The sequence below is a fragment of the Amblyomma maculatum genome, chromosome 3 (assembly GCF_055883805.1).
Source record: "Amblyomma maculatum isolate TAMU_Amacu chromosome 3, ASM5588380v1, whole genome shotgun sequence".
NCBI classification, from domain to species: Eukaryota; Metazoa; Arthropoda; class Arachnida; order Ixodida; family Ixodidae; genus Amblyomma; species Amblyomma maculatum.
The window spans coordinates 100,480,782-100,494,185 of NC_139346.1; the positions used below are offsets into that span (position 1 = coordinate 100,480,782).

At 42.1% G+C, this 13,404-nt stretch overlaps 1 protein-coding gene across 1 annotated transcript; it reads left to right on the top strand.

Annotated features, from left to right (window-relative positions):
* The first annotated feature begins 432 nt into the window (after positions 1-432).
* LOC146195428 (uncharacterized) lies at positions 433-10,684 on the top strand. Its single transcript, XM_084597823.1, has 4 exons — positions 433-544; positions 2,043-2,083; positions 6,178-6,267; positions 9,131-10,684. The coding sequence occupies exons 1-4, from the start codon at positions 478-480 to the stop codon at positions 10,532-10,534; spliced, it is 1,602 nt and encodes a 533-aa protein (XP_084453949.1). The 5' UTR covers positions 433-477; the 3' UTR covers positions 10,535-10,684.
* Positions 10,685-13,404: the final 2,720 nt, after the last annotated feature.

Here is a 13,404-nt window from a genome sequence, read left to right on the forward strand (position 1 = left end):
TATGTGTTTGAGAACGAACCTATGCCTTCATTGTCAGTTCAGACGAAATGTCCTGTACGTGAATGTCAAAGGCAGTGCTTGCATAGATGTCAAATGGGCCTCATTCATTGAAATCGTTCGCTGATTGCAAGTGATTACATTGTTATCAGAAGGATTTCAAATGAACTCAGGCGCACTTGTAGTGTCCCACCCTGATCGATCATCCATATAAACACGGTCGTGAGTCAATGTTTTCAAATATTGATGACCAATAAGCAGGAGAACCGGAAACATTCCTCACTGCCTCTATACTGCATGAGTCCATGAAGGTCGGTCAGGCTATTCACCACGGATATCTTCTCTGATATGTAGTGCTTCCGCTTGCAATACCGCTGAATGATCTTTAGGAATAATTGCAACAAACGGCGTGGGTATATATAAGCGAGCACGGAGCTCCTGCAATAGTGCTCACTCCAGTGATTGACCGTTACGTGAAAAATGAGCGTCCAGGTTGCGTTTACCCTTCTTTGTGCGATCTTCACCTGCTATTTCATCACTGCTGCAGGTAAAATATATGTCTGTCGCATGTGTCTCCCACAGCAGGTTTTTAAACAGCGGCCGTTATTGCAGGTGTACTGAACAAATGTCTACAGAGATTCTGACATTCCAAAATCGCATGTTTTAATGCGCAGAAAAAACCTCGGGTATGTTTGGCTGATTTGGTTTTGGTGAGTGATTATTTGATTTGAGTCAGAACTAGGCAACAGTGTTTGAACACAGTAACCGGATACTGCCCTCGAAGTTCTTCAAATTTGCTGCCACCCCACCCTCCATATTTAGCTCCATCCCTCCCTGCATCTCATGCACAGCGGGGAAACTATCGCGTCTCTCACCGCCGCCGTCATCAGCACAACTGCGGTGCCCAAGGGGGCTACCTTCGGGAAGGGCACAGCCTCGCGCTGCCGCGATCACTAATAATGGCGACTTTTAAGGATGTCCGTGATGAGCTGCTGGAAAAGCAACCACGATGCCTATTTGATAAGGGGGTCTGGTATCATTAGAAGCGGGAACTGAATAATTACTCTGTTGTTCACCGAGGTGACGGTGAGCCCTCTGGATGGCAATTAGACTACCGTTAAGCTTCAGTATCCAAGATGTGTGAAATAGAAGCTTCATTTCTTTGTCCACTCCTAAAACTCAGTCGCATCTGGTGCACCTGCTTGTGGCTTCTTTATCTCTCCTCGTTGTTGACGGCCGATGAAAAAGGCAGCACTTCTAAAAAGAATTATGCATGGAACGGGAGTGCAGAAGGAACAGCGGTGTGCAGGAGGAAAGTGGGAGGAAAAACCAAATGACAGGAGAGGGTGCGGATGTGCTGACTAGATAGCGCGGTATCTGATTTATTCATGATAAATTTAGTTTTAGTTTTATCGGCGGGATCCTGAGTTACAGGCTGAATCTAGACCACGTGGCAGTGTCGATTTCTCATGACACATTAGCCATGACGCTGAACATAAGCCCGCGTGTTTCTATGTGAGTTAATAAGTTAAAATGCAAGCGAACTGCGGCACTCGTATGCAGATCGACGCTTCGTACTTAGCTCCTAATTCCACGCTACCAACACCTTAACTGAAATGCACAGGCGAATAATGGGTTTCTGCAAAGTAACTTTTCGATTCGAGGTTGTTGCTTTTAAGTTGCAGTTTATCAGAGCATTCTCCTTCTGATTTTTTTTCTGTAACTTGCAGTTGACCTAAGTGTATTGTAAGTACAATTCACTTGATATTCATGACCTGTATCATCGCCTATTATTTTATGATCGTCCAATCGTCAGATTCGAAGATAAGTCTGAGTCCCTTTAAAAGGAAAGGAATAAATCATCAATAACATACCCTCTTTATCATGCATGACGAAGGCCTGACTCAAACAGAAGTCGATACTAAGTATCTCAGATATGCGCTCCTTTTCTCTTCTTCCGTACGAAAGAATGGGAAGACAATGCACTGGCTAAAGCACTCATACGTGACTATTACCCTTTTTTGCATGGTATCAACAACGTGAAGAGCCTTCTTCCCAGTGTGAAAGAGCTTTGCCTCTTCTCCCGGTAAGCAAACAATGTGTTGAAGAAAGAAGAATAATTTTGTTCTGTATCGTCAATACGTGCCGGGCTGCATTATGTGGAGTACAGTACAACTAGGGTAGAAGAGAGATTTAATATTTTTACCAAAATACTTATAGTGTTTAAGCATCAGTAAAATATTTCATAGTGAAGAATCACGGCGGCAATCTCCTTGTTTTACAGTGTGCATCACTTTGTACTTCAGCTATGAACATGAGACATTCGCCCGTCTGTGTGTTAGATATTTATTTGTAGCTTCTTCCGCTTCATAAATGAGTGTTTGCACTTTACTTCGACCGCATTGGTACAAACTATGGACCCTAACAGTAAATAAAATGCGACATGGATGTCTAAACCTTGCAATATAAATGCTTGCAAGCTAATACATTACTCCAGTTTAAGAGTAAGATTATTACCGCAGCTTGGCACTAAAGTGTGTAAAATCAAAACCAAAAGATGAAGGGGAAACGTGTGGACGATTAATAGAGTTGCACAAAAGTTTTGGCAAGGGCAGCAGTGGTCACAAATGTCAAGATAACACCCATCACGAAAATAACTGCATTTCCGACTAAAAAGGCGCTCCGAAGGAAATGTTAAGGAGAACGGGTTACATATCAGAGAGATGTGGGTCCAATTTACATATATACAAAAATCTCGCTACACTATCATTTACCGCTCGCATGCAGTTCTGTCGCATCGGGCTGTCACTCCAACTTTTAGCAATGACTGTTATTTCGTATTGCAGATGCGAAATAAAACATCAATTTGAAGCTCGTTATGTTTGTACTTTAAATTTATAACGACGCCAAGAAGGAGGGAAAATATCGCCCAAAGTAAATTGTACTCTGTCGATAATGTGAAAAACAGTTTAAATAAATAATCCAAAATGTTACTTTTTGTACCAGCAGAGTACAGTGACTGTGCTTATATTTTGGCGCTCGATATCTCATAGCTGCTAACAATGAGCAGTCTGTATGAGTTAGAGGGCTACCTACGATTTAAAAAGCGCTGTACGGGAAAGCCAACCACTAATATGGAGCTGGCAGAACGGCAGAGATGTTGGGAATCAGATATTTTTTTAATTTAATACCCAGTGGCCGTTTTTACCAAAGGTGTTAGATAATGCGCTATCATGGTGAGGAGCATGTCAGTGTAGATTGGTTGAAGCTCGTCTGAAAAGATGATCTGAAGTTTTTGCTAAAATGACTAACTAATCATTTCTTCGAGTGCGCAGAGAGGCAAGCACTGCTGGCACCTCTTAAACCCCGCCTTGGCACCTGAATATTGCTTGCTAAGAATTTTACTGCCTAGTAAATGGGTACTCAATCGCGAGATTATTGAATGCGCTTAGACTAGATTACCTACAAGGAAATGAGTCCGAATTTCAATAAGACTAATTCATATAATAACAATGCAGTGTGGCGGCGCAGTGCCAGGAGTGCCGCTAAACGCGACGCTCATATCTGTTTTACCTTCTTTTCCTTGTGGACCGGATACACATTAGGAGTGAGCATTGCAATTTAAACAAAACAGAACAAAATATTTCCACAGCGAGCGTGGCCTTGGTAAGTTAGTCGCGGCTACAATGCTACCTATTAACAGCAAGGAAAGACACTAGTTTTGCACTACACACAGTTTGTTTCTTGGAGTGGCCTAGCTTCCGTACCTTCGCATAATCGAGAAAGGTCATCGAATTCGTCAAGTCCAAAGATATCAGATGACTAGTATTCTCTGATACTTCCCATGCTTGAAATGTAAAAAAACACGCTTCGTTTACAGGCTGCTCTACAAAGTTAACGTCGAGACACCGAAACAGTGAAGCAATAATACTGATGTCTTGAATTCGGCAAGATCAAAATTCGTGCTATCAAATACTTCGGCTAGTTTTTTTGTATCTGCAAGGAGGGGTGCGCGTGTCTCATGGGCTGGCTATTCCAACATGAAGAACTTTGAAAGCTTTGAAACAAAATTGTATTCGGCGCGCTATGTCAATTTCACAATTTAAAGCGCAGCTATTTGGCGCCCATTCCTACGTTTCGTTTCGTCGTCGCCGTTGTCACTCGTAATCGCTTTTCTTATTCTTCTTCTTCTTCTTCTTCGTCTCCTTCTTCTTCTTCTTTTTTTTTCTTCGGCGGCGCGTCGTGGCTACCGACCGGGTTTACCCGACGGCTTGAAGAAGAGCACCATCTGCGGTCGCTCTAAAGGTCAAACGTGGCTATCGGGTGGATTTACGCGACGGGCTGAAACCTCGCGTAGCAGTGCTTACGCGATAAAAAACAGTATTTATGGCGTTAGTTCACTAAACCGCAACCCAGACACCCTCCACGTGCTCCAAAATGCGACCGCCGCAACACGAATGCTCTAAATACACAAATATCAAAACTTTTGCCTTCTCCAGGCAAAGAGAGAAATTCTGGAACATATAAAGTTGGCCCACTCTTCTTCCACGAACATTGTCCCAGCCGGGTCCCGGACTAAGGACTCCACTCATGTAAAGGGTCCTTTTTGGGCCTGCACACCCTCATTTTCTAATTAAATGTTTTTTTCACCACCACTACCACCACCACTATATCCGACATAGCGCCCTCGCACATTAGCGCAGGAACTTCGGAGGATACAGACCATATGAATCTGCTTGTTGACGAAGACGGCTTGTCCAAGAGAGACGAAATTACTTTATAAAATTTCCAAACCCATTTGTTGGTGTTAGACGTTGGTGCTGGTCTGGTAGGCAAGATGTCGATGAAAAAGTTGCGCCTTTAAATGTACGACGCGACACCTTAAATGCCTCCTAATAATGGCTCCACTTGCGGCACCTAAGTCGCGTTCATATAGTTACTGCTTTGTAAATTACCAATCCCTGATCTCAGCCTCAAAACTGTCATGCGAGTTTATTACCATGCAGTAATGTGCGACCACGTTATCTAGCTACCGGTCTTAAACGGACGCAGGACATAGAACGCTCTTAAACTACGCGCAGTCATACCTGCGCTGACAAAAATTAGCGTTCCTGACTGGATATCCAGGGGCCTGTAAGGTTGATTCCCATCCACCCTAAATCAGTAACAAGAGTTGGTAGTTCTTCCCAACTTTGCAGTGTCATTAGGTCTCGTTCAGTCATAAAACTCCCCGTTAAATAAGGTGTCGGCCGTCACCTGCCATTGGTCGAGACCTTTGGCTCGCAAAACCGTCAACGCAGGAGTTTCTTTAGAAGGGGCCTGTGACGCTTTCCAGCCAAAATACAATTATCTTTTCTTATTGTAACATAATCCAAGCCGTTACCAATATGATCGCTAAAAAGAGTAAATATTGTCCGCTTCTTTTCACGGAAGTGCCCCCTCACTTTTTATTCTTTGAAAAAAATCAGCTTTTTTTAAATCTGGAAATTCGACAGAAAATATTTTGCGCATGCAATTTGCAAATGTCTGCGAATTGTAATGGGCACAAAAAACGGTGCCGAATGTGATCCTAAGTTGCACACTTGTTCAACAAAACAAATTTACAAATAGCGTTCAATAATATCAGCGATTGCATATGAGCATCGTGATAAATGCTGCTTTTCGCTTTGATGTAAAAATCGGGTGGCTGAAAAAAGTGTTCGCGCTTCTGAATGAGACAACTCAGCTTTTCTGCAAACGCAATGCGGAGAACGGCCCTTATTTTTGTGACCGTCCTAATCAGTAAGAAATAGTGCTTTTCCTGCGCTCCTCACTACTGAGTTCAGAGCTCATACTGAGCTGAAGATCTCACTACATTCTATACATGAGCTTATTTTGTGAAGCTTGAAAACTGAAAACGTGCTTGAATAGCAATTTTCAATTTTTTAATACCGTGTGTAAGGGTATATTATTATAGGCTGATGCGAGGTTTACTCTGTAACATTATTGCTACAAGTTGTATTTCAGATCGACTTCGTGAACATCGTAGTAAGTTATCAGGCGAGTGGCTTCAAAAGTGGTTTTAAAATTTGGTCGGCTTTTTTGCACGCATGTAGTACGATTTCTTATGATTTGAAATTAAGGATGTTTTATTCTGTCATCTTTTATTATTATACCATATTTTTGCAACCAACTTTGCAGTGGCGGAAGAATTATCGAGTGCATTGCACATACCTCTGCAAAGGATGGCCCTTACGCTGGGAAAATGAACCGGATGGAATTCCATGCGGAGTGAGTGTCACAATTCATATTACGCGAAAACCTACTCGCGTTTGTGAATAAATGCGCTTGATTATTGAGCTCACTACGCAAGTTTGGTACTGAATATCTTTGAATATCTTGTATGAAAGTAATATTCATGCAGCTCTAATACGTTGCAGTGTTCACATCCAATACTGTAAGAGCAGCGTGTAAGATTGGCATGAACACACGGGCATTTAAACAAAATGTGGGCTAGCTCATCAAGAAGTCCGAAAATGTGACGATCTCTCTGGAGAAAGTAAATGGAAACGACGCACATGAATTATATGTATGCACTGCTTCATTTGAGGTGCGAAGTTGTGTAAATATGGATCTGACGGTACCTGGACGTAAAGCTCAGCAGCACTCTTCTTATCCTAAATTAGTGAGCACGAGGACGACTGTATTTCGTTAGTTGCCACACCTGATGGGTTAGGCCTTGCGTGCATATTTCTTGATCTTCCACAATGTACACATACTGTACATCGAAAGATGCCACCACACATTATTCATACTGACTTGAAAAACGTTTGTGCCTTATGATGTACAGACAGGTATGGAAAGTTGTGCAGGGATCTGTCATTACGTTCACTATATTTGAGTATTTTAGCAAAGCACAACTTTTGAGCACAACTCGCATTAGTGTCACTGTGAATAGCTTCTCTTCGAACGTTAGATTTTTGTGAAAATATGCAGTGTTTACAGAACCATATGCAATGGAGGGCCGGATAAAAACAGTATTCTTGGAAGTGCGAATGAAACAGAATAACACACGGAGAAAGTGCAATCTTTGCAATCATCATACCATAATTAAAAATGCGACCTACACAAAACATACGCCTCTCTTAGCCAGCAAATAGAGACGCTCTTGTACCAGGCGTGGCCATCGTATCTCTTTCATTGACTCATTTGCTACATTTCCTGCTATATCGACCGCCCTAATCCTATTATTCGCATTATTTGTCACGCGTGTTGTGCATCTGCGGTCACTATTCCTGTATAAATTTCAGCTCCTCACTGCCTATTGTAAAGTATTTTTTGCACCTGTATTCCATTTCTGCATATATGTATTTAGAAGCGAATCGCTTGTTATACAGTATTCCTCATTAATCGTTTCCTCTTCACTCAGGGTTGGTCTCTCCGAAGAGCTGTAAACACGCAGAGTGAATATGGACTTGTATTTTTTTTTCATTGACACTGTTATTACGGTGATTTTATTCTTGGCCTAATGAAGCAGTATTCTGCCGGTGCAAAAAGTATAAGAAGCTTCAGCATTTTTACATGTTTGCTTCTATACGTTGATTATTCAATTACAATCCGACTGAGTGAAATCTTTCTTATAATGTATGAAGCCTATACATATGCCCTCGAAAATGAGGTTTCATGATGATTTAAACCAAAAAGCAGGAAGAACTAAAGCTCAGTTTTAGTGCTATTTATGCTGCAATATATATGTGAGATATTTGAATTATTCTATTTTTAAATCAGTGCAATAAAATTTATTTTTTTTGCGCAAATTTGACTTAAGCGGGTGCATCTCTTTGTGGAAAACGCAAATGGTGCGGCGTTCAATGGTTTGCATTTTTTTTTCGATTTTATTAGTGCGCCTATGACTTGCGATAAAGAAATCTACATTTACTAAAGCCAGTACAATTACGCATGTGAAACAGTGCCTCCTGGCATCAAGCTCCTGTCAGAAAGCAAGAAATTGTTGCTTACGCCGCTTTGCCTAACAAGAATGTTTAGTTAGTGCATATTGTACTAACATTCCTGTCTCAGCCAGAAGTTCTCTATAGTTGCACGTTACCGCATGCAATATGTAAACTTCTGCAAAATATGCAAAATACTCTCGTAGCAATCGCTCTGAAGCGGCACTCGCATTGTGCTACCCTGATGTATTTAGCTTTCCGGTTAGAAATGAAGGAATAGAAAAAGGTTATTACCATCGACTGTAACTCAAAGAGCTTGTTACACGGAATGTCATTCAAGATGCTCGCGTCACGCTAGGAAGAAGTTGCGAGTGATCCTCATGCAGTACCTCATGCAAAATTAGTAGGTTGGCCCGACATACTATTTGTCAGCATCTCAAGTCAAATATGCCTTAACCAAGTTTTACAAAAAAAGAAAAAAATAGTCTGTGATTGTCGCTGCCTCTACTTTTCAGCATAAACGAGCCCACCGAAAGCAGCAAATAAAAAGGGGATCAAAACATATTATCTTATTAACCAATTTCTGAAGTGACATATTCATTGTGAAGCATAAATACTCCTGGCCGCCCAAGAGCTTTAACAGAAGTTCCGTGCTGCGATCTGTCTTTATGAAATTGTTAATATATTGACCACTTTGGAGCTCTAAACTAGTTAGTCTCCAGGCACGTAACTGCAGATTTTGTCAGATTTGAACGGTAATTTCATAACTGTTGTTGTGGCTTGCGAAAACTTACAGTTCTCAATTTATTACCTAAAAAACTTATAACCAACGGGAAGTAAGATAATCCTGCAGTTGCCTTCCGCTTTGTGGTGAATTAAGATAAAGCTTACGTTCTAAAGAGATACCAGTGCATTCTGATTCCGCAGCTGAGGTGGACATTTCTTCTAACACATTTTTCTGCTGGTCGGCGATATCTGTCTAAAAATTTCCTTTGGTTGGATTCGCTATGTATTATCAGATGTTGTGTACAGGATAAAAAAATTACTAACTTTTTGTTCGACAAGCGCAGTGAGAACAAAAAGAAATAATGGTACTCCACTGTTTCCCGAGCAAAAAGTTTAATTTTATGCTTTATCGCTTTCATGGACTAGAGTGATTAATCATTTATGACAGGAAGGTTTATCTCTCTGTCTCTTCCTCACAGCTCTTCAAGGCAACCCGGAAGGAAATGGTCTGCATAGCAGGCTCTTGCGTACTTCGCCCACGTGACGCTGTTGGCAAGCAATCTTCAACTAGAGGACCTACAACATCTGTCACTGAAACAACTATGCAAAGTGGTTCTTACCAAACGAGCGAACGTCCAACCACAAGGAACCGTAGAGACGCCAGTGAGCGCACCACAACTGAAGCACACTCTTCAAGTGAAAATTTGGAGACAACTCTATCTGCCGATGCTAGGAAACCTTCAACCACAAGCCTCCTTTCAAAAACCACAAAGAGCGCTCCACCTAGCACAAGTGTCAGTGCAAACGTTAGTGAGCCCACCACAACTGAAGCGCATTCTTCAAACGAAATTATGATGACCACTCATTCCAGCGATGCTACCAAACCTTCATCCCCCATCTTCCTTTCAGAAACCACGAAGAGCTTTACAGCGCCACTTAGCACAAGTGTGCATGAAGACGTCAGTGAGCACACTACAACTGAAGTGCATTTTTCAAACGAAATTATGACAGCTCATTCCAGCGATGCTACCAAACCTTCACTCACAATCCTCCTTTCAGAAACCACAAAGAGGTTTAAAGCTCCATCTAGCACAAGTGTGCGTGCAGACGTCAGTGAGCCCACCACAACTGAAGCGCATTTTTCAAACGAAATTATGACAACTCATTCCAGCGATGCTACCAAACCTTCATCCACAATCCTCCTTTTAGAAACCACAAAGAGCTTTACAGCTCCACCTAGCACAAGTGTGCGTGCAGATGTCAGTGAGCCCACAACTGAATCGCATTTTTCAAACGAAATTATGTCAACTTATTCCAGCGATGCTACCAAACCTTCACCCACAATCCTTCTATCAGAAACCACAAAGAGCTTTACAGCTCCACCTAGCACAAGTGTGCGTGCAGACGTCAGTGAGCCCACCACAACTGAAGCGCCTTTTTCAAACGAAATTATAACAACTCATTCCAGCGACGCTACCAAACCTTCACCCATAATCTTTTCAGAAACCACAAAGAGCTTTATAGCTCCACCTAGCACAACTGTGCGTGAAGACGTCAGTGAGCCCACCACAACTGAAGCTCATTATTCGAGCAAAATTTTGATGACAGCTCATTCTGGCGCTGATAGAAAACATACAACCCCAAGCTTCATTTCAGAAATCACAAAGAGCTTTACAGCTCCACTTGGCACCAGTGTCCGTCAAGAGGTCAGCGAGCGCACCACAACTGAAGCGCATTCTTCAAACGAAATTATGATGACAGCTTATACCAGAGATGCTACCAAACCTTCAACTACAAGCATACTGACAGAAGACACCAAAGTCGTCACAGCTCTACCTAGCACAAGTGCCCGTGAGCGCACCACAACTGAAGAGCAATCTTGAATTGAAAATATGATGGCCACTCATTCCGGTGGGGCTAGCGAAGCTTCAGCCAGAAGCATCTATCCAGGTATTCATTATATGTTATAGCTGTACCAGCATTCGAAAACGTCTTCCGGAAATAAAGCAATGCGCCAAATATAGAGCAATATATTTCACTGTACAGGAGTTGGCAAAAGTGCGGAAGCCGTGTACGCTGGCATACTGAAGAATATTTTAGAAAGCATTACATATACACGCCATTCATATTTAAAGATTATGTTAAGCATTTGAGGCTTACTCCCTCCAGGTGCTTCATTACTGTTCAAAATAAAAATATTGGTCTACGTTTTGAGCATGACGACCTGAAATTTCACTCAGAACTGACAGTAGTTTATTATAAGGGCAGCTAGGTATTCCAGTTTGTTCGGCCAGTAGCGGCTCAGCACTTACATTAAAACAAACACTAGTTCTACATATGACGCTTCCTTCTGAAGTTGTTCCGCAGAAGACCTAAAAGGTAGTGTGATTTAGATTTATATTGAGATCGGCCTATGGACAAACTGGAGAGGAGATGAGGTGGTGCAGCCATTTTTTTTTGTAGTGACATTCATTTTCAACGTTGTTTCACCACACTTCTCTGAAATAATCCTTAAAACGTATGCTAACACAGGCCGAATTTATGTGAAATTTCCAAGTGTGGTAAAAGTTGTATTATTGCAGTACTTAACACTTCAATGCCTTTTGTGTATGTGGCGCCATCTAGCAGCGAAGTAGAGGACAGTCGTCATGCTGGTATGTGCGATTCTATTTACGGCACAGCCGACAAGTAGCGCACATAGGCATTTCGGAACATTCGAAAGCAAACTTTTGCTTTCTGAAAGAACTAAAGTACCTGCAGAAAAAATAAGGGTTTTCAGCAGCGGCCAACTATCTGGTGAAGAATGAAAAAAATGTATGCTTCTGATCGGGTTGTCCGAAAGCTACAAGCCTGATTGCTGGAATCATTTTGTAGAGGTAAACACACGTGTTTTTACCTCTACAAACTGATTCCAACAAGAAATTACCAACTAGCCTAACTTGAATATTTAACAAAGCCGGATTGCAATTAGTGTGCAACTTTTATGTCGCAGAGAGAGGCGGTGGCGCATCACTGGCCTCGGGTTCGGTAAAGCAAGCACGTTAGGGCAGCTTTCAAAGCACTTTTTATTCTTAAGCAGTTTCTAGGCAGGCGCTACAATAACAATTTGAGAATTCTGCCAGTGAAAGCAAGAAAACGTAGCCGCTTCATGTCATGCTTAGTATCAATGCTAATTTCGCTACATTCATTAGCTCAGCTGATCATTCATATTCTGTTTAATGCTTCAGCTGCTACTTCGGGAGTTCTCACACCTCCACTGGGATTTTATCATAAGGAACCATTATCCATTTCGGATCCATTCACTCTACCCTAGGATGCTTTTGTTTGGTGATAAAGCGTTCCACTACCAGTAAATGGGTATTCAGCATTGCCTACATGACGCAAACACCGGTAAGGGAAGTAGAAGAGAGTGTTATCGGTGGCGGGAGATGCTATCCTGTGCGCACTTTCGCACGCGCACTTTCTCTTTAGAATGCCTTGGCATCTTAGCTGCTATCACCGCGTTACCACATGCCAGAGAAAAGGAGTGGCGCGGCACGTTCAAGTTTGAGGCTGTTTTCCTCCTCACCGCTAAATGTTCTATAAACTCATTATGGCGAAATCTGAAGCTCTGAATGGACAGGGAGGGGAGAAAGACACAAGTAAAAGCGCTAACTTTTGGCTGATATTTATTTATAGCACAAAAGCATATCTAGAGAAAAAAGATCCAAAAGATACAAATGAAATCAGACTCGTTACAGGCTTGTGCAATGACCAATGAGAAACGTGATTTGGTTTTCTGGCAATTTAACCAAAGCACGCAGCTGAAATCTCGCGAATCAAGCGTGCCACTATTATTTCACGTATGCATCAACTTCTGCCTCTTGCTTCAACGGTGCACTCCCCGACCAATGACTAGCCGGTTTCACTAGGACAGTCATAGCAATATTAAGGCGAGTTGGCCCTCCTTGGTTTGGCCACATTGTACTTCTGTTCTGCCACTCTTTCATTTAAACATCTGCCAGTTGCCCTATGTATAATCGTGCATGAGTCTCACCTTGTTTCTTTATTAGAAGCGTTTTCTTCTGTGTATGTACTTCTGTGCTGCAAAGAAAATTCAGAGTCAAGTTAGCGTTTTGTCCTGTGTTCCTTTCACAATCCTTTCTTTTCAGTGATTCAGGCTTCACCACAATGATCAATCTGCCGTCTACATTAGTTGGCAGGGCGAGCGCCTGAACTGGCATTAGGCTGGCGTTGGTAGTACGGAGAGGAACATTTTTTTGCATCTAGCAGTTTTGAGTCAGAGTTGGGCATAATTGGTTTCTAGTAATTATTGACATCTTTGTGTTATTTTGCAATTAATTGATTTCTTTTCCAAGCATTGCCCTTTCCTGTAGCTCGCATGGTTTTTGTAACCGGCTATCAATTATGTGCAGTAAAAGCTACATAGGCGAAGTGTCAGTGACGTTGTGGCTCCTTAAGATTGTTCACCCGCACGACGGTGTGCACGGCTGCCTGGCATGTTGCGCTCTCAGCGTTCTTTATTATTTTCGGAGCTTCTGCTCTCATTTGTTGCAAATGTTTTCATTTAAGGCAAAATTGGTTTCTAATGAAGGACAATGTCAACAGCGTCGCCAGCTTCTGATGAAAGAATTTAGCCAGCCTGGCTACAGTTTCCGACGGGAAGCCATCAGAGGTATTCCTGAGAAAACACCTGCTATATTTGTTCTGCTTTTTCGTGGCGTGCAGAGCCTCTTGACAGTGCCGACAATTA

Excerpts from the sequence above, each read along its gene's own strand:
- LOC146195428 (XM_084597823.1), top strand. The coding sequence starts at position 478 with ATGAGCGTCCAGGTTGCGTTTACCCTTCTTTGTGCGATCTTCACCTGC. Across the intron at positions 545-2,042 it reads CTATTTCATCACTGCTGCAG|AGCCTTCTTCCCAGTGTGAA; the intron begins GTAAAATATATG and ends AACAACGTGAAG. Across the intron at positions 2,084-6,177 it reads GAGCTTTGCCTCTTCTCCCG|TGGCGGAAGAATTATCGAGT; the intron begins GTAAGCAAACAA and ends CCAACTTTGCAG.